Genomic DNA, 26461 nt, shown 5'->3' on the forward strand with positions numbered 1-26461 from the left:
TGTGTTCATCTGAAAACCAGCTAGACAACCATTACAGGCCCTTTGATTTCAAAACTGGTAACCTTGCAATTTATGAGGTACATCCACTAAATATGAAAGCTTATGTCATACCTTAAGCAATTGTTTGACTACGGATGTAGGATGTTAATTTGAGTTTGTTTGCTACAGCAGGAAAATTATCCAGCACCAAGAAAAAATGTGAATTACACTAAACATACAAAAGTATGTGGACCCCTTCAAATGAGTGGATTTGTCTATCTCAGCCACACCCGTTGCTGACAGGTGTATAAAAATGCAAGCACAAAGCCATGCAATCTCCATAGACTGCATTGGCAGTAGATTGGCCTTACTGAAGAGCTCAGTGACTTTCAACCTGGCACCGTCATAGGATACCACCTTTCTAACAAGTCAGTTTGTAAAATGTCTGCCCTGCTAGAGCTTCCCTGGTTAGCTGTAAGTGCTGTTATTGTGAAGTGGAAACGTCTAGGAGCAACTACCGCAAAGTGGTAGGCCACAAAGAAAGGGACCGCCAAGTGCTGAAGCACGTAAACATTGTATGTCCTCAATTGCAACACTCACTACCGAGTTCCAAACTGCCTCTGCAAGTAATTATAGCACAATAACTGTTTGTCAGGATCTTCATGAAATGGGTTTCCAGGCCCGAGTAGCCATAGACAACCCTAAGATCACCATGCGCAATGCCAAGCGTCGGCTCGAATGGTGTAAAGCTCGCCGCCATTGGACTCTGGAACAGTGGAAGCGTGTTCTCTGGAGTGATCAATTACGCTTCACCATTTGGCAGTCCGACGGACTAATCTGGGTTTGGCGGATGCCAGAGGTAGGCTACCTGCCCCAATGCATAGTGTCAACTGTAAAGTTTGGTGTAGGAGGAATAATGGTCTAGGGCTGTTTTTCATGGTTCAGGATAAGCCCTTAGTTCAAGTGAAGGGAAATCTTACAAAGTCCATCTATGAGAAGATGTTCTTATAGATGGTCATCAGAATAAACGAGATGCTCGATACGAAGCAGACAAGACAATTCTATATAGGAGTGTTGGTCATCACTGGGTTTGAAATCTTTGATGTAAGTTCATTTCTTTATACTTATCTTTCTAAAATGTATTTAAAACATCATTAAGCAACCTTAAATGCAGCTATGTCAAGACTGCCATCTTCAGTGGTGAACAACCATATAAATGGTTTGATTTTTTAAAAACTCAGTACAACAGCTTGGAGCAGTTCTGCATTAACTTCACTAATGAGAAACTGCAACAGTTTTTTTAACCACACCGTGTTTGTGCTAGAACAAGAGGAATACAATAAAGAGGGAATAGAATGGGAGCTGATTGACTTTGGTATGGACTTGGCTGCCTGCATTGAGCTTATTGAGAAGGTATAATAAAATATTAAAAACCCACTTTCAGTCATTTGAAAATGTATTTTTTTTATCAATACCTATACTTCAAGTAAGAAGGATTTCTTCAACAGCCATTGGGCATCTCCTCCATCCTTGAAGAAGATGTTCCCCAAGTCTTCAGACACTTCTTTCAAGAACAAACTGTACCACCAGCATCTTGGAAAGAACCAAGCCTTCCAAAAGCCAAAGATCGTCAAAGGCAAACCTGAGGCCCACTTCACCCTGGTGCACTATACTGGTAATGTGGACTACAGTCTCACTGGCTGGCTGGACAAGAACAAGGACCCGTTGAATGAATCTGTTGTGCAGCTGTACCAGAAGTCCCCAGTCAAACTGCTGGCTTTGCTGTATGCCTCCTTTGCGGCTGGTGATGCAGGTAGTATGCACGTCATATCCCACTGGGCACAGATGTCAATTCAACAGCTATTCCACGTCGGTTCAACTTCATTTCATTGAAATGACATAGAAATAACTTTGATTACAATCAGTGTGTGCCCAGTGGGATGGTAAAATGAGTAAATTCTACATTGGTTGTCATTTGTTGGTACAGTAAATGTCTCTTCTTTATGAAGATGCTTGTGGTGGTGAGAAAAAGAAAGGAGGGAAGAAGCAGAAAGGTGGCTCTTTCCAGACGGTCTCTGCTGTTTTCAGGGTACATTAATACCTAATCAGTATATTCAACTCGTGTGACATTTATATCAACTAATATCTAAGGAGATGTGTAATTCTAACGACAATACTCTTCTCCACAGGAAAATCTTGGCAAGTTAAAGACCACCTTGTGGAGCAATCACCCTCACGTTGTTGCCTGATTCCTAATGAACTAAAGACACCAGGTACTGCTCTGCTGACAGATAACTATTCTTGTTAAAAATCCAACAAAGAGATCTTACCACAGGACTTTACAGAGGAAAACACTGAAAATATTTGATTTGTGACATTGAGGAAGCTGCTATACATGACAAAAATATGGCGCTATTGTCATGTGTGTGATGTTTTTCATTCATTTCTATTGAATACAGGTATAGTGGATAATCATCTGGTTATTCATCAGGTGCGCTGTAACGGTGTGCTGGAGTGTATCAGGATCTGCAGGAAGGGGTTCCCAAGCAGGATTATATATGCTGACTTCAAGCAGGGGTAAATCTTTATTCTCATAATTTAACTACCACAACATTCATTTGGTAGTTTAGTAATCTCTTGTGCCTGCCATTGCGTCTTCTGTAATCAGACAGATATTGAATGCCAGTGGTATCCCAGAAGGACAGTTCTTCGATGGCAAGAAAGCTTCAGAGAAGGTTCTTGGATCTATTGATGTTGATCACACACACACCATATACATTTGGACATACTAAGGTGATGATCCAATTACTTTATAAACATGCTCTTGTAAGCAAAACCACATAGCAGTTATTCTCTGCTGATTTTCACATGGTGTTTATACAGTGCCCTGCATAATTATTGGGACAGTCAAGCATTTTCTTATTGTGGCTCTATACTCCAAAACTCTCGATTTGAATTCATTTTGAAATTACAGCACAATTACAGCACACAAAACCTCATGTCACATTCAATCTGTAAGTGCTATTAGAATTGTCAACATGAACTATCATTGCTTTTAAACATATCGGGTGTAGTGTAGTCTTCAAGAAGTGTTCCATTAGACAATCGGTTTCCCTAGGATTCCGAAACTCTTTCGGATGCAGAGGAGAGATGTGAGGCTTTCATTAAAAGCAAAATACAGCTTGAAGCCAAACTGAAGAGTTGACCGAGAGACTGGATGATGAAGACAAAATCAATTCTGAGCTGACTGCCAATAAGAGGAAGCTGGAGGATGAGTGCTCTGAGCTGAAGAAAGATATTGATAGAGCTCACCTTGGCCAAAGTGGAGAAGGAGAAGCATGCCACTGAAAACAAGGTTTGCATTTTTATATGAAATTGCAGTATCCATCTTCCTCTTTGCAGGTATTTTACTAACATCACTATGCCATTGCAGGTTAAAAACCTAACAGAGGCGATGTTTGGTCAGGATGAGAGACATTCCAAGTTGACCAAGGAGAAGGCCTCCAAGAGGCACATCAGCAGACCCTTGATGATCTCCAGGCAGAGGAGGACAGTCAACACTCTGACAAAAGCAAAAGCTGTGCTTGAACAAAAAGTGGATGTTGTGAGTAACACCTTATCAGTAGAAAAAAAGGATTGTATTGTAATGATTTAACTTATTCTCTCGCTACTTGTTTTCCTACCATAGCTTGAGGGTTCTCTGGAGCAAGAGAAGACGATCCGCATAGACCCTGAGAGAGCCAAGAGAAAGCTTGAGTGTGATGTGAAACTGACACATGAAGCCATAATGGACCTGGAGAATGAAAAGCAGCAGTCAGATGAAAAACTTAAGTCAAATCAGAAACTGCTGTAGTAATAAGCAAGATCTCCTCTGTTGTGGTCAAATATACTCAATATATTTCCCCTTTGCAGGAAAGACTTGAAACAGCCCAGCTGCAAAGCAAAATTGAGGATGAACTAACACTGAGCTCCCAGCTTGAAAGAAGATTAAGGAACACAATGTAATATAGTAAAACATTTAATATCTTTCAAATTATTTGCTCAAACTTCTTTGTTTTAAAATGGTATGTTCTCTCAAGGTTCGTATTGAGGAACTCGAATAAGAAATTGAGTCTGAGCGCTCTGCTTGTATCAAGATAGAGAGGCAGAGGTCTGATCTCTCCAGGGAACTTGAGATCAGTGAGAGGCTTGAAGAGGCTGGTGGAGCCACTGCTTCTCAAATTGAGAGGAACAAGAAGTGTGAGGCTGAGTTTCAGAAGCTGCCTTCGAGACCTGGAGGAGTCCACCTTGCATTACGAGTCCATCGCTTCCGCTCTTCGCAAGAAGCAGACAGACAGTATGGCAGAACAAATTGACAACCTCCAGAGAGTTAAGCAGAAACTGGAGAAGAGTGAAAACAAGATGAAAATAGATGACTTGGTCAGCAACATGGAAGCTGTGGCCAAATCCAAGGTATCATAAAATGTACAAATAGCATCAAATTGTCACCTAAGCGTTCATGGTTCATTTGACAAAATCTCAATATTACTACAATACAGGTTAACCTTGAAAGAAATGTGCCTCTCGAGGGTCAGCTAATCAAGTTAAAGACCAAGACAGGAGAATGTACGTCATCTCAATGACATCAGTAATCAAAAGGCCCGTCTCCAACCTGAGAATGGTTATTTTAATCATCCTTCCTTTTTACATGTGGAGGAGAAACAAACAAAAACTACCTTAACACGTATTCTAATTTTATCTTGTAGGGGAAATAAAATCGGACAATGGAGGAGAAGGAAGGTCTCATTTCACAACTGACAAGAGCCAAGCATGGGTTCACATCACAAAATGATGACCTGAAGAGACATCTTGATGAGGTAATGAAAGGTCACCTAATATTGTTACCATACTATATTGAATACATTGAAAATCTTATACGCGAGACCTACTTTACACTGAGTATCCCAATTATTATGAACACCTTCCTAATATTGAGTTGCAGCCCCTGCTTTTGCCCTCAGGACAGCCTGGTACCTACTACCATACCCCGTTCAAAGGCACTTAAATCTTTTGTCTTGCCCATTCACCCTCTGAATGGCACACATACACAATCCATGTCTCAAGTGTCTCAAGGCTTAAAATCTTTCTTTAACCTGTCTCTACACTGATTGAAGTGGATTTAACAAGTGACATCAATAAATGATCATAGTTTTCACCTGGATTCACCTGGTCAGTCTCATGGAAATAAATGTTACGTACACTCAGTGTGTTGTTTTCATCAAGGCTAAGAATGCCCATAGTTTACATTCACCACGTCACGACTGTGACCTCCTCCGAGAACAATTTGAGGAAGAACAGGAGTCCAAGGCTGAGCTGCAGCGCAGCATGTCCAAGGCCAACAGTGAGGTAGCTCTGTGGAGAACCAAGTACGAGACTGCTTGCCATCCAACACACTGAGGAACTTGAAGAGGCCAAGTAATTGCCAACTTTTTATAGATGTTCTACTTGTTTGCCATAGGTTACCCTATGCATGATCATGAAAAACGGTCTCACTTTCCACTGGAAAAGACTAAGCGGAGACTGCAGAGTGAAATGGAGGATCTCATGGTTGATGTGGGGAGATCAACTACTATGGCTGCTAATCTTGATAAGAAACTTTGACAAGGTAATATAAAAGTTTGATTTTATCTTTTTATGTATTAATGACAATACTCATTACATGATTTTAGATTCTAGTTGACTGGAAGCAGAAGTATGAGTCAGTCGGAGCGGGAAAGTGCTCAGAAAGAATCTCGATCACAAACCACAGATCTTTTCTAAATGAAAAGCTCATTTGAAGAAGCTCTGGATCATCTGGAAACTCTCAAAAGGGAGAATAAAAACCTACAACGTAAACCCAATTCATGAAACGTGACAATCCATGACGTAATAGTCACAACACATAAAAACCTTAAGGTTTTACAATATGAAATTACCCAATTGTCTTTTGACATGTACTGTATGGCTTTCAAAATACAGAGGAGCAAATTGGTGAGAGTGGAGAGAGTGTCCATGAACTGGAGAAAGTCAGAAGACAAGTGGAAACAGAAAAGTGAGACGCAATCTGCACTAGATGAAGCAGAGGTAAAACATTTATATTAAAAACAAAACATTTAAAAAATGAACACAATTTTTAAAAAATGAACACAATTAAGCCAAATCAAAAGAGTTTAAGGTTTACAATAATCAATATACATTTTCTTTTTTAATGCTGCACCTTTCTGATTTTGGCCATATGAACATGAGCTTGCTCCTCCTGAAATGTAATGAGATGCAGTGTAGGTTAGCCGACATTAATTATTGCAGCCAGAGCCCAAACTTCACTTTAATACTCAACATTTTGTGGAGAATGGTCCTTGGTATATGGTTTGCTTACAGCTTCCTCAGACCGTCTTTTGTAAGCCTTCACTTAGATCTGTAATTTATCCACCAAATCCTGAAGTCTAGTCTTCTTGTCTTCCTCAGTCTGTATGAAATCACAGGTGCATGTTTATTTTTCACAAAAGGTTCAGGACAATGTGATAAGTGGATTGCAATTTAATTTGAAACTAGGGCTATGCCCATGAATGGAAAATAAATGCATCTGTTAAAATGTTGGTGACAATATGACTTTACCTCTTGATTATACGGTACATTAATACGTTCTTATTTCTTACCTGATTGGTGAGCTCTTTCTCCCTCCTCTCATATTTAAGAACTCCATTGATAGCATCAACCCCCTGCTTTTGCTCAGCCTCAAGCTCATTTTCCAGATCACGGACCTAGATAGAGAAGTTTTTTAAATCAGTATGCAATACAGTATTATAATTACCTTTGCTACATACCCTGCCCTCCAGTTGTACACGGAGCTTAGATTCCTTATGCTCCAGAGATGCCTGAATGGGAGATAATGTACAGTCAGAATAGACAGGAAGGTATTGTAGTTGGGAATTAGGATAAATATGAGGTACCCATCTTTACTATTACCTCTGCCTCCTCCAGGGCAGTCTGAACCTTTGTCTTCTCCTGTTCAGACTTTCTTTGACTTTTCAAGCTCATGGTTTTTCCTGTTTCCCCTAGCTGTCCAGTAAGATCCATCATTTCCTCGAGAAAAGAAAAACATTTTCAGTAAGCATAATTGTTTCTATACTTAAAGGTAGTGTGGCATGAGCACATTTACTTAATAAAGAACCTTGACATACGTTGCAGGTTTTTGTTTTTGTGTTTGAGTGTTTCGAGATTTCAAAATGAAGAATCTCCTGACAGTTTAGTGCCCATGAAGCGAACCTCTTTCAACAATGCCTCCAGCTCTGCCTGACTCCTTAAATTTCTGCTTCCACTCTGCAAATTACAAAATAGTACTTATTATAGACAGGCTATATTTGTCATATATAAATAAACACGTTAAAGCATAAATATTTATTTCTAAAATAGTAGGTATGCCATCTTGCACCTTATCAACATTTCTTTGCTTCTTGTCCAAAGAGACAGCAGCAGAGTTGGCTTTCGATATCCATCAGATACTCCACCTCCCCTTGGTCTTCTCCAATGTAGTTGGTTGCCTAAACACCTTCCTCTGCTTCCTGAAGACGTAGGGCTAACTTCTTCCTGTGGTGGGAAACATGGAATTCCATAATACCTTTCCCTTTGGTTGAAGCGATCACATGGAGAAAATAGCTCAGTTATGTTGGATCTTACTTGGCCTCAGTGCACTGGATGGCATCAGTCTCAGTTTCATACTTGGTTCTCCACAGAGCTACCTCACTGTTGGCCTTGCACATGCTCTGCTGCAGCTCAGCCTTGGACTCCTGCTCCTCCTCATAATGCTCCCAGAGCAGGTCACAGTCATGGGTTGATTGTGGGGCAGGGCATTCGTATATGGAAAGCAAATGTCACAGGCGTTTTATTCACAAACATAACATTTTAGTAGCATATATTATGTTGACCTTAACATCCTGCTCATTCTGCCTTTTCAGCTCTTCAATTTTTTGGACATAGGCTTGTTTGCCACGAGTTAGGTGTGACATTAAGGAATCCTTCTCCTCAAGCTGTCGTGACATCTCCCCTGAAAATGATCAAAATAGAAGTTCAGAAATATGTAGATGTGAACATTTTGGCTTTGACTATTTGGACGTTAAGTTGTCACCATTTTCTGTCTGGAGTCGAGCCTTCTGGCTTGAAAGGTCATTGATCTCTGATGTTCTTCCTCTTTATTATTAACTTGACTCAGATGATCTTCAAGAGAACGGCACAATTTTTCCAAATTGATCAGAAAAATTGTAGATTTCACAAATTAAAAAGCTGTAGCTATTTCAATACATATTTCAAAACTAAAAACAAACATTAACAAATATTTATTAACTTACCTTTGCTTTAGCAATAGCCTGCATGTTGCTTGACAGGTCATCCACCTCCAGTTTTAGCTCACTTCTCTTTTTCCAGATTCTGCTTAACTCTCTGGAGGTTGTCAATCTGCTCACCCAGTTGCCACACAGTCTGCATGTTTTTTACAGAGTAGAAGAGGTAGCGTCATGCTGTAGAGAGGACTCCTCCAGGTCTCAACGCAGTTTCAGACTCAGCAGCAGAAACAGCAGAAACAGCAGAAACTCAGCCTCATGCTTCTTGTTCATCTCAACCTGAGTAGCAGTGGCTCCACCAGCCTCCTCAAGTCTTTCACTGATCTCCTCAAGTTCCCTGGAGAGGTCAGCCCTCTGCTTCTCTAGCTTGGCCCAAACAGCACGATCAGCCTCAGTTTCCTCCTCAAGTTCCTCAATACAAACCTACAGGTTGACAAGCTATGTTCAGTTTGCCTAGCACACCCATAGTGCATTTATCCATAACAGATCCTCAAGTTAATTAACCCATTAGACAAATACAGTAAGATTCTTCACCTGAAGCTCTGATTTTCTTCTGAAGTTGTGCAGAAAGACTGTTCCTCCTCAACCTTACCCAGCAACTGTGACACCTCAGTCTTTCCTGTTCATTGCAACATTGTCTAATGTCAAAGTACTGTGAGGTTCCTACAACATTGGTGTAATTTTATGTTAAAAGTTGAATCCTGTTTTGTGCATGTATTTTGGGGAGGAAGTAATCACACTTTTTGAGCTTCTCATTCAGCTGCTGCTTCTCATTCTCCAGGTCCATTAAGGTCCCCTGAGACAGCTTCAGGTCACCCTCCAGCTTTCTCTTGGCTCTCTTGAGGATCATACGAACCTTCTCTTGTTCCAGGGAACCTTAATGCTACATTCATACAAATAAAACTGAGTACTGTACATGTACCTTATTTTACATTTCACACCCATGTTCATTTAAACTAACATCATCAACTTGCTGTTCCAGCTTGGATTTGGCTTTGTTCATAGTGTTGACTTTGTCTTCCTCTGATTGCAGGTCACCTAGTGTTTGTTGGTGGACCTCTTGGAGGGTTTTCTCTTTGGTCAGTTTAGCGACATCATCACCTTGGGACATGATCTCTTCCTTAAGATTTTTCACCTGAAATAATGAAGTGTTGTGAAACTGTTTAAATGGTTTAAACCCTGAGAAAACCTAATGGGAGTAGGTGGATTGCCTTGTTCTCTATGGCATGTTTCTCCTGCTCCATTTTGGCTAAGGTGAGTTCTAAGTCATCCGTGTCTATCTTGAGCACTCATCCTCCAGCGTCCTCTTCTTTGCAGTCAGCTCAGCATTCCCATCCTCCTCATCTTCTAGTCTGTTACCTCTAAGTGTGTGTTCCATCTGGATCTTGCTTTTGATTAGGCCCTCACATCTCTCTTCATCATCCAGCAGATGATCGGATTCCTAAGTCAGAAATAATAACATTTTGTTGATGTAATAACTACTAAAGTGTTATGTTAATTGCAGATGTATTTCACTATTTATTAAACTATTTTGGGAGTACTTACACCCTGAACTTGAAGGAGAAGGTTATTCTTCTCTTGGACAATAGAGATCTTCTCAAGCTCCTTTCTGATTTGGCCAGATCCTCCTTGCACTTAGTGAAATCCACCTTTATTTGGGCCATCTCTTTTCCGATTCTGCACTCTTCAAGAGTCAAGAGTTGAAATATAGTTTCATCCATGGCCAGTGTTTCACGTTCATGAATGAGCGGAAATTATATTGTATGGTGTAAATGGACTCCCTATCAAAGTCAAGTCAAGATTATTATGTTTGTTTTCATTCAAAATTGACTTAAATGATATCCCAGAGTTCAGTGTTGAAATTGCAAAATACCCATGTTTCCATACCTTCTGGCCATCATGTTCTGGTACTCCAGTCTGTCAACATATCCTCGACACAGTGCCTGAGTGGATGTCACAACATGGGCATCTCTCATCCCCTCCAGAGTACCCAGGAGACCAGCTTTAAAAAACACCTGAAATTGTAGTTATATAGACTATATACAATAGCTAATTTGGGGAGAGAATGATATCTTATTTTGTCTATACAGCACTGCACATTGATCAACACCTTACTCTGAACAGATCGGAACCTGTTTGGAACGATGCTCCGTTCTTAACTTCCCACACTGAAAGGAGGGAAGTTAAGAACGGAGCATCGTTCCAAAAAGGAAGTCTGGAAATGCATTTTAGCAACAAAACAAATGTTGTACTTACACACTTCAATATCTGCTGAGGCCAGTTTACCTGTTGTACCAAAGTGTATTCTAATGAATTTGCCCTTTTTGAGAAAATAAAAAAAACGTTGTTCAGCTCTTATTTCTACGCTTCTGCGTAAAAAACAATTCTGTTGAATTCTGGCTTCACTCACAAAGCGAGAGGAGTTGTCATTCCTCACCGTCTTGGCATTCCCAAAAGCCTCCAGCAGAGGGTTAGCCTGGATGATTTGATCCTCCAGGGTTCCCTGCCCCAAGAAAGGAAATATATCTGACATCCATTCCTGTACATCACCAGTCAAAGCCCATTCCTGTACATCACCAGTCAAAGCCCATTCCTGTACATCACCAGTCAAAGCCCATTCCTGTACATCACCAGTCAAAGCCCATTCCTGTACATCACCAGTCAAAGCCCATTCCTGTACATCACCAGTCAAAGCCCATTCCTGTACATCACCAGTCAAAGCCCATTCCTGTACATCACCAGTCAAAGCCCATTCCTGTACATCACCAGTCAAAGCCCATTCCTGTACATCACCAGTCAAAGCCCATTCCTGTACATCATCAGTCAAAGCCCATTCCTGTACATCACCAGTCAAAGCCCATTCCTGTACATCACCAGTCAAAGCCCATTCCTGTACATCACCAGTCAAAGCCCATTCCTGTACAGCACCAGTTAAAGCCCATTTCTGTACAGCACCAGTCAAAGCCCATTCCTGTACAGCACCAGTTAAAGCCCATTTCTGTACAGCACCGGTCAAAGCCCATTCCTGTACAGCACCAGTTAAAGCCCATTCCTGTACAGCACCGGTCAAAGCCCATTTCTGTACAGCACCAGTCAAAGCCCATTCCTGTACAGCACCAGTTAAAGCCCATTCCTGTACAGCACCGGTCAAAGCCCATTTCTGTACAGCACCGGTCAAAGCCCATTTCTGTACAGCACCAGTTAAAGCCCATTTCTGTACAGCATCCGTTAAAGCCCATTTCTGTACAGCACCGGTCAAAGCCCATTCCTGTACAGCACCAGTTAAAGCCCATTTCTATACAGCACCGGTCAAAGCCCATTCCTGTACAGCACCAGTTAAATCCCATTTCTGTACAGCACCAGTTAAAGCCTGTTTCTGTACAGCACCGGTCAAAGCCCATTTCTGTACAGCACCAGTTAAAGCCTGTTTCTGTACAGCACCGGTCAAAGCCCATTCCTGTACAGCACCAGTTAAAGCCCATTTCTGTACAGCACCAGTTAAAGCCCGTTTCTGTACAGCACCAGTTAAAGCCCGTTTCTGTACAGCACCGGTCAAAGCCTATTTCTGTACAGCACCGGTCAAAGCCACTGCACTACAAAAGGTATAAACTTACCTTCATCTTGCTGACTGGTTATTTTTTCTGGTCCGCAGACACTGCGATTGTCGCAAAGTACTGGATGACACATTTGGTGTTTACTGTCTTGCCTGCACCGGATTCTCCACTGTTGAAGAAAAATATCTGAATATTGTGTAATTAGATTATACTTAACTGGCAACTACTATATCTGCATCAATTAAAAAAAGAAACACACATGATGCTCATGTGATTAGGATAGACTGATGTTCCCGATCTAAAGAAAAATAAGCACAATGAGTTGGATGTTCAAAATCACAATATGTAATGAAAAGACATTTAAAGCAGTGGGTGACATACCTGTTAGCATGAGTTGATAGGCATTATCAGAGAGGGTGAAAATAGGAGGTGGAACCTCCATCCTCTTCTTCCCTCTGTAGGCACTCACCACCTCTGGGTTATAGACTGGGAGCCACTTATAGGGGTTCACAGTCACACAGGACAGACCAGAGTAGGTCTGTCAATACAAAAGACACATATATGCCCTTGTTAGATACATTTAACAATGATATTATCAATTTAAAAAAATGTGTATTATTGTAAAAGACCTGCATAGATCATCCATGCTGCGTAACGCTCTTTGAGGGTATGCAGCACAGAGGGCTCATTGAGGGGGGTCATCATAAACATGTCCTCCATTTTATCGAACCTGGGAGGGTTAATTGGAGAGACTTGGTCCTCCTTGACTGTTACAGTCTGGAAAATAGAAACAAAATACAGCAGGGTTCTGAAAGCTGCTGACGGCAAGCCTCCAATCTGGCACATTGAATGGAAATGAGCCCATGTTGCCACTGACTGCTACAGTGGTTCCACCGTGGACCTACTCTGTCATCCAGGGTCTGGACGGTGACTTTGTCTCCGTCTTTGTTCTGGACGAGCCCCTTCACATTGAGCTCTTTGTCATCACTGACGTAACAGGCTGTTTTGGCATCAAAGGGCGTAGACTGAGCCTCAATCCTCTCCTTCTCTGACTTCCTCAGGTACTAGGAAGCTGGCCCGAAGATGGACATTTCTCAATCCCTGCTCATTTTGGCCTGTAAGAATACAGTATAACATAACACATTTAACCTCAGGCCTTTTCTTCCTTGAAAGTCAAAGATTAAATTGGCATTTGTCAATCCACCTACCTACTTCTTGCAGCTTACTGCAATCACTGAATCCCTTGACACCAAAAAAGCTGTGCACTTGAACGGTCCAGAAGCCTGTCTGAGAATGCAACCACATAACATGGAAATCTGCTTTTTAACATGAAGTTATAAGAATTCAGCTACTCTTGTCAAGCAGGGGGAGACTTACCTTGTTGCTGATGCTAGGGGGTGAGCATAGCATACTGGGCCATAGCATACTGGGCCATAGCATACTGGGCCATAGCATACTGGGCCATAGCATACTGGACCATTGTCCTTGGTGAGAATTTGCACCAGTAATATCTGCCAAAGCATTCATCTGCTGTTGTTGAGAAGAGCATTTGAAAATGACCCCAAAGCTATAAATATGAGTTGTGCTTAGTAGGCACTTTGGACATACTCCCTATTCATTCATCCAGGTTGTTGCATTAATCAAGATCCAATTCCATAGACTCGGCTACATTTAAAATAAAGTAGGGTTACTCTACTAAATATTCCATATCAGACTTAACATTGGCCAATGACAACTTTACGTACCATAGTTACAGTATGAGCAAACTATATAAATGATGGGCTAATAGATTTGTCCCTTTTTCCTCTACCCCGGGGAATGTGATATAACAGAGACATCTGACAACCAGCAGCTTGTTTAATGACTGTCTTAGTGCGGTTTCAGTGATTGTAGAAATGTAACATGATTACTCAGACACGTTCAAGATGATTTGAAGAGGATTGTTTCCCTTCTTTTTAAAGGATAATTCAAGTTAATTGGGATGGAAATACTGGAGTACAAAACCCCGGACTTGGATACAGCTGTTTTAACAATCAGTTCATGGCCACAGTCCAAACAGCAGTTACACTATGAACCCTGTTCTTCTCCTGTTCTTCTCCTGTTCATCAGAATGTCCACTCTACTGACCATAATATTCACAAAGAAGTAAAGTCAATCATTTTCATGTGACATTTTGTTCATTGTTCATTTTGGCCTTTTATCTACTTCCCCAGAGTCAAATGAATTTGTGGATGCCATAATCAACATCCATGGCACCTGGGGAACAGTGGGTAAACTGCCTTGCTCCGGGGGAGAATAACATATTTTTACCTTGTCAGCTCAGGGATTCGATCCAGCAACCTTTCCGTTACTGGCCCAAAGCTCTAACCACTAGGCTATCTGCCACCACTGACTGGAAGTCTATGGGTATCTACTAGCATGCTAGCAGATATTCATAGACTGCTAGCCATTGAGCTAACGCTAGTTGGCATTTGCGCTTGTTAGCAACTTCATTCAAACTGCACGCAGAGACATAAATATGGTATCCACAAGTTCATCTCACTCTGGGGAAGTCCCGAAGTATCCCTTTAAGACAAGGCTTCATCAGAATGTTATTATACCATGTGACTGTAGAGTGCAATGTCACAGCAAGGTGAGCGATAGGACAGTGTACTCACATAGTGACATCCAAGTGTATGCCAACTAGAAATGAACGAAGCAGGATTTGTATTTCACTTTGATTGAACATTTGATATGTCATGGACAGCAGGATAGCCTAGTCTGCAAGGGCTTTGAACTTAATATCCACACACAAGGTGTCCTTACAGAATGAATGTATGGGATAACAAATGAATACATACCTAAACTGAGAACAATCAAATAAGACATTGTAGTTCAAGTTGTTGGACACTGAATATTGTGCTTTGGGGTGACAAACGTAATTCAGTTTGAAGAATTACAGATCATGTACTGAGATCTCAGATACTGTGTTTATTTATGTATCTGTTGCTTGGTGTAACATTTTATGGATTTTAAATGGTCAAATCAAATCTTCTAAAGGCTATTCCTTTTCATTCTGTATGAGTGAAAGCATCACACTGCTTGTTTCACCGTTATCTTCCACAAGAGGGCGCTTACTTACTGAGCTTAACGTAGCTACATCAATCACGTTCTGGTGTGAAAAGCTTTTCTAGTACAAGATGTCGATGACAATAAGCAAGCCTTTCAAACCTGTCGTCTTTCATTTCAAAATGTACAGTAACAGGGCCTGCCTGACTAGAAGGCCTCCTCCACACACGAATGCATGCACACACACACGCGCACACACACACACACACACACACACACACACACACACACACACACACGCACACACGCACGCACGCACGCACACACACACACACACACACACACACACACACACACACACACACACACACACACACACACACACACACACACACACGTGGTGTAACTATATGTATATACAGTACACTTTACAATAGTAATCAAAGGTACAGTATATGAAGTGTATTTGAAAGTTGAGCAATCTGAAAGGGGACTATTATGCTCTGCAGGCTGGTCAACTCATAAACTCATTAACTGATCAGTCTGATCAACTCATGAACTCATTAACTGATCAGTCTGATCAACTCATGAACTCATTAACTGATCAGTCTGATCAACTCATTAACTCCATTAACTGATCAGTCTGATCAACTCATTAACTCCATTAACTGATCAGTCTGATCAGATACAGATACTCCACAGCTGCTGTAGGTGCATGTTTGTGTTTTATACCCCTCATAACAGACGAGAGAACCAACATTGAATTATTGCTGCTCCTTCAGTGAAGATTGTTTGATAACATAACACACTCCATTGAAGTCGGTCAATGCTGCTCCAGTATGCTCTGGAGCTAATAAACAGTGCTTTGCCACTTATCAACAAGTTCAGTCAACAAGAAACACTGTGTCCTCATTTATGGAATGTTTAGTGTGAGCTTCTGTGTTCTTCTAACTCATCAAAGCGCAAGAGGACAACGTGTTCGTTTCAGACATTATCATGTGTTGTCAATCATCAACATCTCAAGAATCTCATCATGAAGCCGTCCCTATAGTGCACATTGCGTACCAGATATACTAACTACTGTAACAGGCTTAGAGAACTTAATGCTGAGTATGAGTTCTGTGTGCCTTTGTTCTGATTTGCATTTAGCTGAGTGATTGTGAGAAGGACAAAATAAATAGGCCTTATAAACATATTAGTCCCCCATGGCCTTGATGAGCTCTTAAGGCCATGATCGACATCCTGGCTGTAAACGAACTTGATGTTGAACAGGAAAACTCCTCTTGAAAGTTGGGTTTCTAAAGATTGAAAATGTGTCTGCTGTCTTCTCTGGTTCTTATCGCTTTTTCATTTAGATCTCTGTCTAGCCAGCTGCCAGATGATGTAGCCTGGCCGGCTGCATGCCATGTTAGAGATAGTCAGTCACAATCAGTCAGTATCAGAGGGAAGTGTGGCAGCTCGAACACACTTCACACAGGGTCAATTTGATTTATAAGAAATGGAGGGACGGACCAACACAAAACAGGCCTTGTTGCATGCGAGTGCCTCACAGCTCTGTCTCACAGTGTTGGCCATTGTGTGGCCTGCCATGGAGCAGGGTCCTGGCTGCATCTGGGAACGGGCTTCCAGACCCTTACATCTGCTAACAAAGACTCATAGAAAACGTCTCATACCACAAGATGGTTCTTCCTGGACCGTTTTATTCTTCATCTTGTAAATAAAGAAAAGAGGCGGAGTAGAAAGATGTTTAGTGTCTGTCCATTCCTTCCATGTCTTAGCTTTGACCCTGGGTGCCATGTCACTCTGGCCAGTAATGAGAACCCATATGTGTGACAAATGTTTCCTCCTCCTGGTTCTAAAAGAACCTTGTCCCACTCAATGTTCACTGTGACTAGTTAACGGACACTTCTCTCATTTGGCTGTTTGCTTCCTGACGACGTAGTCTTAGCCCAACATGGTAAGGCTTTGCTTTTAATGCTATTATTATCAGTCTCTGTTATCAATGACATTTTTGACAGTACTTTATGTGCGGTGTTACATTTTTTGACATATTAATGAGTTTCTTCAATGGAACACTGTTGCTTCAGTGGAACAATTGTGATATTCAGACAGAATGGGTACAGGAGATTCATTGGCTCTGTTCAAGCCTTTGTGTCGGATGTAGTTGTATTTTATTTCTCATCCTTTTGAGTTTGGTGGATTTTTATTCTGCTTTGACATGGTCTGTCTGTCTCTGTCCAGATATAGCTCTCATATCCCGCTTCTTCTGCAGCACAATGTGTGTGGGGGGCCTGCCAAAACACTTTGATCTTCACTGTTGGTTTTAAATGTCCCTCTGTCCCTCAGCCACCCTGCTCTCCTAGCTCAGTCAAATGTCCTATTCTTCTGTGTCTTCAGGAAGGCTCTGTTTCCTTTGAAAGAAAAAAACAGAACCTGTTAAATGAAGTCTGGATTGTTTATTGTCACATTCATTAGCCTGCGTAAGAAACAAGGCACACTGATCTGTCCATGTTCGCTCCTTTTTATCATTATCATGTGTGGAGTTACGGTATGTTGTTTTACAAGACTACTGCAATTTACAGTACAGTTAGTACTGTACATGCCTTGGAGCCACAGAGAAAATCATGTAAAAACAAATTACTTTTCGTTTACTGTTTTATGAGTGTTTCAGATTAAGAGTCACTTACCTTACTGAACTTGAATGCAACATTTTGTTGCAATATATTATTTAACATGTACACAAATGTGGTTGACTGACATCAAGCACCACAGTGCCTTCATTTTAATTGATTTGATTGGACAGAATGGAAGATATTATGTGCATAGCAGAGCCTGAGGTAGCAGGTTGGATCAATGCAGATGCAGTGTTTTTGAAATCACCTCAATATGTAGACATTCTAAACAAAGGGTCATACAATGACAATCAACTCGGGGCGGCAGCGTAGCCTAGCGTTAGACTAGTAACCGGAAGGTTGCGAGTTCAAACCCCCGAGCTGACAAGGTACAAACAAATCTGTCGTTCTGCCCCTGAACAGGCAGTTAACCCACTGTTCCCAGGCTGTCATTGAAAATAAGAATGTGTTCTTAATTGACTTGCCTGGTTAAATAAAGGTAAAATAAATAAAATAAAAAACTCGATTGACTGATGACTCAAAGCTAGTGTAACAGTATAGCTTCCGTCCCTCTTGCAGAGCATGGGGAACAACTACTTCTAGGTCTCAGAGTGAGTGATGTCACCGACTGAAACACTATTAGCGCACCACCGCTAACTAGCTAGCCATTTCACATCGGCCACATTAGCACATGTACAACATTTGCAGTGGGATTTCATCTATTCCTCCCACTCTCGTTCTCTGGAACATTTCCCAATGACCTTTCGCTAAGCCCTGTCCCCTTTGTTGCAACCTTGGACAACATTTTCCCGAGAAGGCCAATTCCCAATTCAACCACTGGCGAAATCCTCTCAAAATGATCTCAAACTGTTTAAAATATATAATGAAATTAAACCTTACCTCAGTGGGTTAAACACAGACTACGCCTTACACAGACTACGCCTTACTAACTCTTGGTTATGTTGTGGTGGACTGTTATTACAATTGCTTCAAGGGAACCTGGTAATGTTTGTAGTGTAGCTAACCACTGAATGGTGCTGAATTCACTCAGCATGCAGTCAAAGCTATAACCACTTCTGGAGCTAGTGCTCATAAATCGTATCCTGATCTCATCAGCAGATGAGAGTTGTGTTCATAACATTGCTAGCTTAGCTAGCTAACATACATTTTTTAAAACAAGTTATACAATGTAACAAAAGTATAATTTCGGATTCGAAAAATACTCCATCAACAGACTCTGCACTTCAGGAATCACAATACTCCCTTTGCACTGCTCAATTATTAAGATATTTCATTTTTTTTTTAAATAACTTTGTGCCATAGCCCTCACTGGCTTTCATGCAATTGGAAGGTGAGCTTGTCCAATGTGTCGGACTTGACATTAGTCGCACTGCGATTGGTTGCTAAAAATTCTGGGGCGGAGCTTAGCGAATGGTAATTTGATGTTGAAAGCAATTTGAAGTTTAAAACTGTTACAGGGCACTCGGTGCACCACCAAGACTTCCTGGAGTGACAGTGAAAGGGCTTTGCCCACCGGGCCACACCACTGAGTGAGAGAGCTCGGCCCTAAGTAGGATGGATACAATAGGCAGAGAGATACATTGACATGCAGAGCCGAGTGTAGAGAAAATCAGTCAGCGGTGAGGATTTAACACTAGGCCAGGCTCTTCCTTTAGTACCCCTGTCTCTAACCAGCTTCAGGTGCTGCACTATAATAATCCCCCTATTGCAGGTAGCACAATGTGGGGTTAATGCTCTCATTCATTCCCAGTCATACCAATGAAGCCACAGAAGGGCATGCTAACAGCAAGAGCCCAGACTCTCCTCTCTAGTGGTGGGAGAAGGCCTGTCCTGTTGCTTTGTTGGTATTCAATGGGAACTGAGGAAACTGGAGGGGAGTATACTCTATAAAGAGCCTCCTCCCAGGGGTTGCAGTGGGAGCACCACCCCAGAGGATTGTGGGATTTGGCAGGAGATATCCAGAGGATTTTGTCCTTTTAAATTATTTGAAAGCTTGGACGCCGTTCCGCTTTATTCAACAGTTTTTTGCCAGGGGACATGTGAAATCGCTACAGCTCAGGGAAGTGAGATAAATCACATATGATACAAATCTCAAGATAAAAATCTGTCATTTACATTTCTCTGGGAGGATTAATTAGTTAACGATTCATGTCTCCGGCAAAAAGTACCAGTTCACTGCTATTCCATGGTTCAGAGGTATGCTATGGTATGCTGCCTAATGTAACGGATGTGAAACGACTAGCTTAGTTAGCGGTGTGCGCTAAATAGCGTTTCAATCGGTTACGTCACTTGCTCTGAGACCTTGAAGTAGTAATTCCCCTTGCTCTGCAAGGGCCGTGGCTCTTGTGGAGCGATGGGTAACGATGCTTCGTGGATGACTGTTGTTGATGTGTGCAGAAGGTCCCTGGTTCGCGCCCGGGTATGGGCGAGGGGACGGTTTAAAAAAAGTATACTGTTACATTGATGCTGTTGACCCGGATTACTGGTTGCTGCGGAGGAAGGTCAAAAGGGGGGTGAGTGTAACGGATGTGAAACGGCTAGCTTAGTTAGCGGTGTGCGCTAAATAGCGTTTCAATCGGTTAAGTCACTTGCTCTGAGACCTTGAAGTAGTAGTTCCCCTTGCTCTGCAAGGGCCGTGGCTTTTGTGGAGCGATGGGTAACGATGCTTCGAGGGTGACTGTTGTCGTTGTGTGCAGAAGGTCCCTGGTTCGCGCCCGGGTATGGGCGAGGGGACGGTTTAAAATTATACTGTTACATTGATGCTGTTGACCCGGATTACTGGTTGCTGCGGAAAAAGGAGGAAGGTCAAAAGGGGGGTGAGTGTAACGGATGTGAAACGGCTAGCTTAGTTAGCGGTGTGCGCTAAATAGCGTTTCAATCGGTTACGTCACTTGCTCTGAGACCTTGAAGTAGTAATTCCCCTTGCTCCGCAAGGGCCGCGGCTCTTGTGGAGCGATGGGTAACGATGCTTCGTGGATGACTGTTGTTGATGTGTGCAGAGGGTCCCTGGTTCGCGCCCGGGTATTGGCGAGGGGACGGTTTAAAGTTGTACTGTTACACTAAGATGCATTAGGTCAGGGTTAGTAGTGGCCATTATACTTGTATAAAGTCTGATTTATGTTAAGCTAATGGACATTGTGCTCCTTGGTGATACAGTATGTTCATGATTTGTCTGACATAGTGTAATCACATACAGTATGTCCTTATAGGAGCTTGAGGAAGGATAATGCATTTTATGAGCTCATGATAAATGACTGAGGACAGTTTCCTGCAGCACAGCATGGCTCGTCAATGAAGACGAGGTGCTTTGTATTGTACTCACTGCAAACTGCTCACTGCAAGCCCAGTGCTTTATATCAGAAAGAGAGACAGAAAGGAATCCCTTTTATCTTGTACATCAAACGAGTGTAGATATCAGCAGGATCTCTCTGCTTTATCATTCCATTATTATCCTTCCCTCCTCTCCTCCCTTTCCCCCTCTCCTCCCCCTCTGTCCCCACACTCCGCAGTGGATCTGGGGTAGGGTCGTGACTAGCAGCCAGTCACCATGTTAGAAGTGGTACAGGCAGAGTTCAGCAGGCCCTCTGTCCGATACAGCAGACAGCTTTGACTAGGCAACACACTGTTGCTAATGACAATGAATTGTCGGTCAGGCCATCCCTGTAGATTAAAGAGGACTTTTGCCTTATAAAGTACACTGCAGTAAATTCTGCAGTCGCAATGTGACCAGGAGCTTTATGGGTGTGTATGAGTCTTCTGGGAACTGCTGATAAGGTCCAAGAAGCTGTTATTGTTATTTATCCAGATAGTAGATCATTGTGAATAACACCCTCCAACCAATGGAAGGCACTGTGAAAGCCCTGAAGAAAGCACTGTGAGCCGAAAAGAATAGCCTCTAAATAATAGCAGCACATCGGAACGGGTGTTGTTTGCTTAAGTGAGAATGCTATTCATTGACTACAGCTCAGCGATCAACACCATAGTACCCTCAAAGCTCATCACTAAGCTAAGGAACCTGGGACTTAACACCTCCATCTGCAACTGGATCCTGGACTTCCTGACCGGTCGCCCCCAGGTGGTGAGGGTAGGCAGCAACACATCTGCCATGCTGAACTTCAACACTGGAGCTCCACAGGGGTGCGTGCTCAGTCCCCTCCTGTACTCCCTGTTCACCCACGACTGCATGGCCAGGCACGACTCCAACACCATCATTAAGTTTGGACCGTTTTCTGCCCTGCTCAGCATTCAAAATGTAATGAGTACTTTGTCAGGGAAAATGTATGGAGTGTAAAGTACATCATTTTCTTTAGGAATGTAGTGAAGTAAAAGTTGTCAAAAATATAAATAGTAAAGTAAAGTAAACGACTTAAATAGTACTTTAAAATAGTTTTACTTAAGTACTTTACACGACTGACAGAGACACAGTTTTAGGACACTGGGTTGAACATTGCACGCCAGAACACCTTGATAATCTACTGATTTCATGATGTCTTGCACACGTTCAAGGCCCCCAGTACCAGAGGCAGCAAAGCAAATCCTCAGCGTTTTCAAACCTGCCCATGTTTAATTATAGGGAATGTGTTCTTTTCTTTGTTTGCTTCCTTTGCTCATCGATAAACATAAGGCGGATCTGTGTTGTCAAAGAGCTCTAATTTTGTTCCATTAGGCTTGTTTAGGTGGGGGTTTGTAGAGTGCAATGGGGCTTTCTTTTGTCTCTTTCAGCAGTGGGGTCTTCTCAGTTTACCAACAACCACATGAAGGGTTCCAAGAAAAGAACACCCTTCCTACAATCAAACAAGCTTTCCCATTCCTTGTCACAGTTCAATATTTCCTGAATGAATCATTATATTAATTATGACATTGTTCCTAATTAAAACAGATCTTTCCTACACAGCTGTGTCTGCGCCTGTGATCAGCCTGCTTTAGAAATGTGGGAGTACTGTACTGTAACTGGGAAGAAATGAGCAGACACTGCTAATTGGGAACATTAGAGGCTGATGCAACCCCTCCTTGATATGCAGATACGTAGTATGGAACATTATGTGTATTAATCAAGTGCACAAATCAATTACAGTAAAAAAAAAACAGAACAAAATCAACATTTCTCAATGAATAGTTAATATTTGTACTCACCATTTATATGAGCAAGACTGGGAAACAGTCCCAGCTTATATGAATTATCTGGTAGTGAAACGAGTGGTATGTTTGTGACAGAAGCCAGCGGCCACCAGCCCTGCACCGGGGGATGAGAGTAAGAGTGTCCCTCTTCCCCAAGGCTGGAGATGTTACAAGTCACCCGAGGGATGCAGGTACTATGTCAACACCGGCAGCAAAGGTGAGCCAGGCACACAGCTCCACCACAACCCTACTGACATGCTCACTCATGTGAGAGGAAGATCAATATTATGAGGAGGGTGGAAGAAATCTGTCAGATCCTCCACTCCTATTGGCTGTGATTCACCTTCTGCCAGCACCATAGATTTCTACAATACCTCTCTGACTATGTAAATATAATGTATATATCTGCATTATTACTTTAGCTATATAACCTCCCCGATTATGCTGGAACCAATACATATTTCATCCTTTCACGAGCAAAAACAGTGTGATGCGTCCACACGCATAAAGCTTACTTCATTTTTTTTACTGCGTCAGGTTAGCGTTCACAGATGTTTGCCTTAACAGCCTTCTCCAGTGTGTAGGTTCACATCTTTTTAAATCAGAAACCCTCAGTTCCATTTGTCAGTGTTTTGTTTGGTAACCATAGTTTCCAATTCTGCTGTGAAATGCTGCCGTCTCAGAGAGCTCATTACCCTTCCCCATCATCATCTCTCCAGCGCATTAATCTGAAGGAGGGCTTAACATCTCATCCACTTTCATCTGATTAGCCCAAATGTGTGGTGATGGCAGCCACTGCTGCAGGTACCTCAGCAGCTCAACCCATGTGTTCCACAAAGCCGTCCTGTGTAATGACATTTAAACAACCCCTGATTACTAGACAGAAGAAATACCTGCTTTTATACAGATGCTTATCGGACCCTTTTCATTTGGTGGTATGATTCTGCATTACACAGACAGAGCTGTGTGTGTGTGTGTGTGTGTGTGTGTGTGTGTGTGTGCGTGTGTGTGTGTGTGTGTGTGTGTGTGTGTGTGTGTGTGTGTGTGTGTGTGTGTGTGTGTGTGTGTGTGTGTGTGTGTGTGTGTGTGTGTGTGTGTGTGTGTGTGTGTGTGTGTGTGTGTGTGTGTGTGTGTGTGTGCGTGTGTGTGTGTGTGTGCGTGTGTGCGTGTGTGTCCCTCAATGGGATAGGAGCCAGAGAAAAATACTGTTTCCCACAGGACAAAGCCAGGCTTCACCCATGGCAGCTCCAACACTCTGGCAGAACACTGCACCTTGGCACACCACACACTGTAGTAGAGAAAGACCCAGGGGATATTTTATAAAACCACTCATTATTATTCTGAATTCTATCATGGACTTTAATTCAACTGCATAATGATTAGAATGTGTTTTTGAATTACACTGATTCGAGATGCTATTTTTAAAGGGCACTCAGTTGTATTTTCAAGCAAATCTAACACTTTTATTACTCAAGAGCATGTAATGTACCGACGTTATCAGATCATTGTTTTTCAGTGTCTCTGCCTGATTGAAAGTCAGAAAGCTTCTCTAACACTGTCCAGATAACAAAGGACTTCTTGCTCCACTAACTGAAAAGATGTTTCTTTGATGCCCCGGGAACATTCTCAGAGAATGTCAAGAATATCAATAGTTTTTTCTGCAAGTGAATCATTAATTTCAATACTTTTCATTTCAAGTATTCTCGTCTTGTTTCTCTGTTCAACTGAACGAGAACACTGATTATCAGAACACTGTAGTCGCCCGCTATAGTCCTGTTTGACCATGTCCTCTACAATACTTTCTGAACATTTCTGAATGGTTGTGCTCTCCACCTGTGTTCTTTAGAGTTTCATTCAGCGTTCAGGGAAACTGTGTAACTGTGTGTCCATTGTGCCTTACTCCTCATTTGGCTTTAACCATTTATGTGTCCTTCCAGAAACAACATGGGAACGGCCCTCTGCTACTTATGGAACCCCAGTGAGACCACCAGCACAAAGAAACTCCTTACCAGAAGGTAACATCAAGCCTCTTCTGATTTAAATCTACCATATCTATTGAGTTAAATAAGTGTCAAAAGTGTTGCTTGCATCGATATAGCAATAATTCTTCTTCGCTGTGTAGTAGCTGTACAACTGAAGCCTTAGCAATCTAACTTGACCTACTGTAGCTAGCTGGAACACTTGTTGGCTTATTTAGGGGCATTTCAGGTTCTGCCTCTCATTACTGTATGTCCGAGGAACACCATCCCAGGCCAGTAGATGGTATTCCACTGCTGGCATGTTCTCTCCACACACTGGGAGAACAACCAGGGAGAGAACAGCCAGCTGTAGGGATTTGTCAGACCAGACAAGGCTAATCCTCCCAGAATGGGCGCAGGCAGTAACGGTGCCCAGGTTGAGGGATCTCTCTGCCTGGCTAGTCCAGCCCGGATCCTCCCTGGGCTCCGAATGCCCCGGCCCGGCACTGGAGACGAGCCCCAGGAAGTTAGGGATTGGGCGGATTGGGGGTAAGGTTAGAGAGGATGAAGTAGTGTTGAACAGGAAGTGGTCTCAGATTACACTGCCTGTATCTGAGTCCATAACTCAGTCTGCTTGGATAATGCAAAGCATTCATGGAGACAGCCATGGGTCTAGAATGAGTATGACGGCACCGCCATGGGCTCCATATCTGTCGCAGAGCATTCTGTTGATGATACCGCAGATACCTAGTGAGACTTCATACCATTCCATTTTAGCACACTGTTGTTCTGAGACCTCGTAAAATAGCTTGATCCCTTGATATATATTTCTGTATATGTCTCTCTAACAGAGTATCCCCTTCTGATCCCTATTCACCTGGTCTCTGCTCCATTATGTGTGAGGTAGCGCTGGGTCATTATGTCATGTCTTTACATGGCTGTGGTGCTCAGCTTCCCTCAGGGGTCATTACATCGTGTCTTTACATGGCTGTGGTGCTCAGCTTCCCTCAGGGGTCATTATGTCGTGTCTTTACATGGCTGTGGTGCTCAGCTTCCCTCAGGGGTCATTACGTCGTGTCTTTACATGGCTGTGGTGCTCAGCTTCCCTCAGGGGTCATTATGTTGTGTCTTTACATGGCTGTGGTGCTCAGCTTCCCTCAGGGATCATTATGTTATGTCTTTACGTGGCTGTGGTGCTCAGCTTCCCTCAGGGGTCATTATGTCATGTCTTTACATGGCTGTGGTGCTCAGCTTCCCTCAGGGGTCATTACGTTGTGTCTTTACATGGCTGTGGTGCTCAGCTTCCCTCAGGGGTCATTACGTCGTGTCTTTACGTGGCTTTGGTGCTCAGCTTCCCTCAGGGGTCATTACGTTGTGTCTTTACATGGCTGTGGTGCTCAGCTTCCCTCAGGGGTCATTATGTCGTGTCTTTACATGGCTGTGGTGCTCAGCTTCCCTCAGGGGTCATTATGTCATGTCTTTACATGGCTGTGGTGCTCAGCTTCCCTCAGGAGTCATGCTGATGTACAGTTGAAGTCAGAAGTTTACATACACTTAGGTTGGAGTCATTAAAACTTGTTTTTCAACCACTCCACAAATTTCTTGTTAACAAACTCTAGTTTTGGCAAGTAGGTTTGACATCTACCTTGTGCATGACACAAGTAATTGTTCCAACAATTGTTTACAGACAGGTTATTTCACTTATAATTCACTGTATCACAATTCCAATAGGTCAGAAGTTTACAAACACTAAGTTAACTGTGCCTTCAAACATCTTGGATAATTCCAGAAAATGATGTCATGGCTTTAGAAGCTTC

At 42.4% G+C, this 26461-nt stretch overlaps 1 protein-coding gene and 2 pseudogenes across 1 annotated transcript in view; 2 read left to right on the top strand and 1 right to left on the bottom strand.

Annotated features, from left to right (window-relative positions):
* Positions 1 to 915: 915 nt before the first annotated feature.
* Positions 916 to 5437, top strand: LOC118384202 (myosin heavy chain, fast skeletal muscle-like; annotated as a pseudogene).
* Positions 5438 to 5627: 190 nt separating this feature from the next.
* On the bottom strand, positions 5628 to 12996 carry LOC118384203 (myosin-4-like; annotated as a pseudogene).
* Positions 12997 to 15379: 2383 nt separating this feature from the next.
* Positions 15380 to 26461, top strand: part of gas7a (growth arrest-specific 7a) — a 34611-nt gene continuing 23529 nt past the window's right edge. The window contains exons 1-3 of the mRNA XM_052519132.1: positions 15380 to 16892; positions 22783 to 22903; positions 24624 to 24701. Of these exons, the coding sequence (XP_052375092.1) occupies positions 16890 to 16892; positions 22783 to 22903; positions 24624 to 24701 (202 nt within the window). The 5' untranslated portion in view covers positions 15380 to 16889. The remainder of the gene's footprint in view (positions 16893 to 22782; positions 22904 to 24623; positions 24702 to 26461) is intronic.

The sequence above is a fragment of the Oncorhynchus keta genome, chromosome 5 (assembly GCF_023373465.1).
Source record: "Oncorhynchus keta strain PuntledgeMale-10-30-2019 chromosome 5, Oket_V2, whole genome shotgun sequence".
NCBI lineage: Eukaryota > Metazoa > Chordata > Actinopteri > Salmoniformes > Salmonidae > Oncorhynchus > Oncorhynchus keta.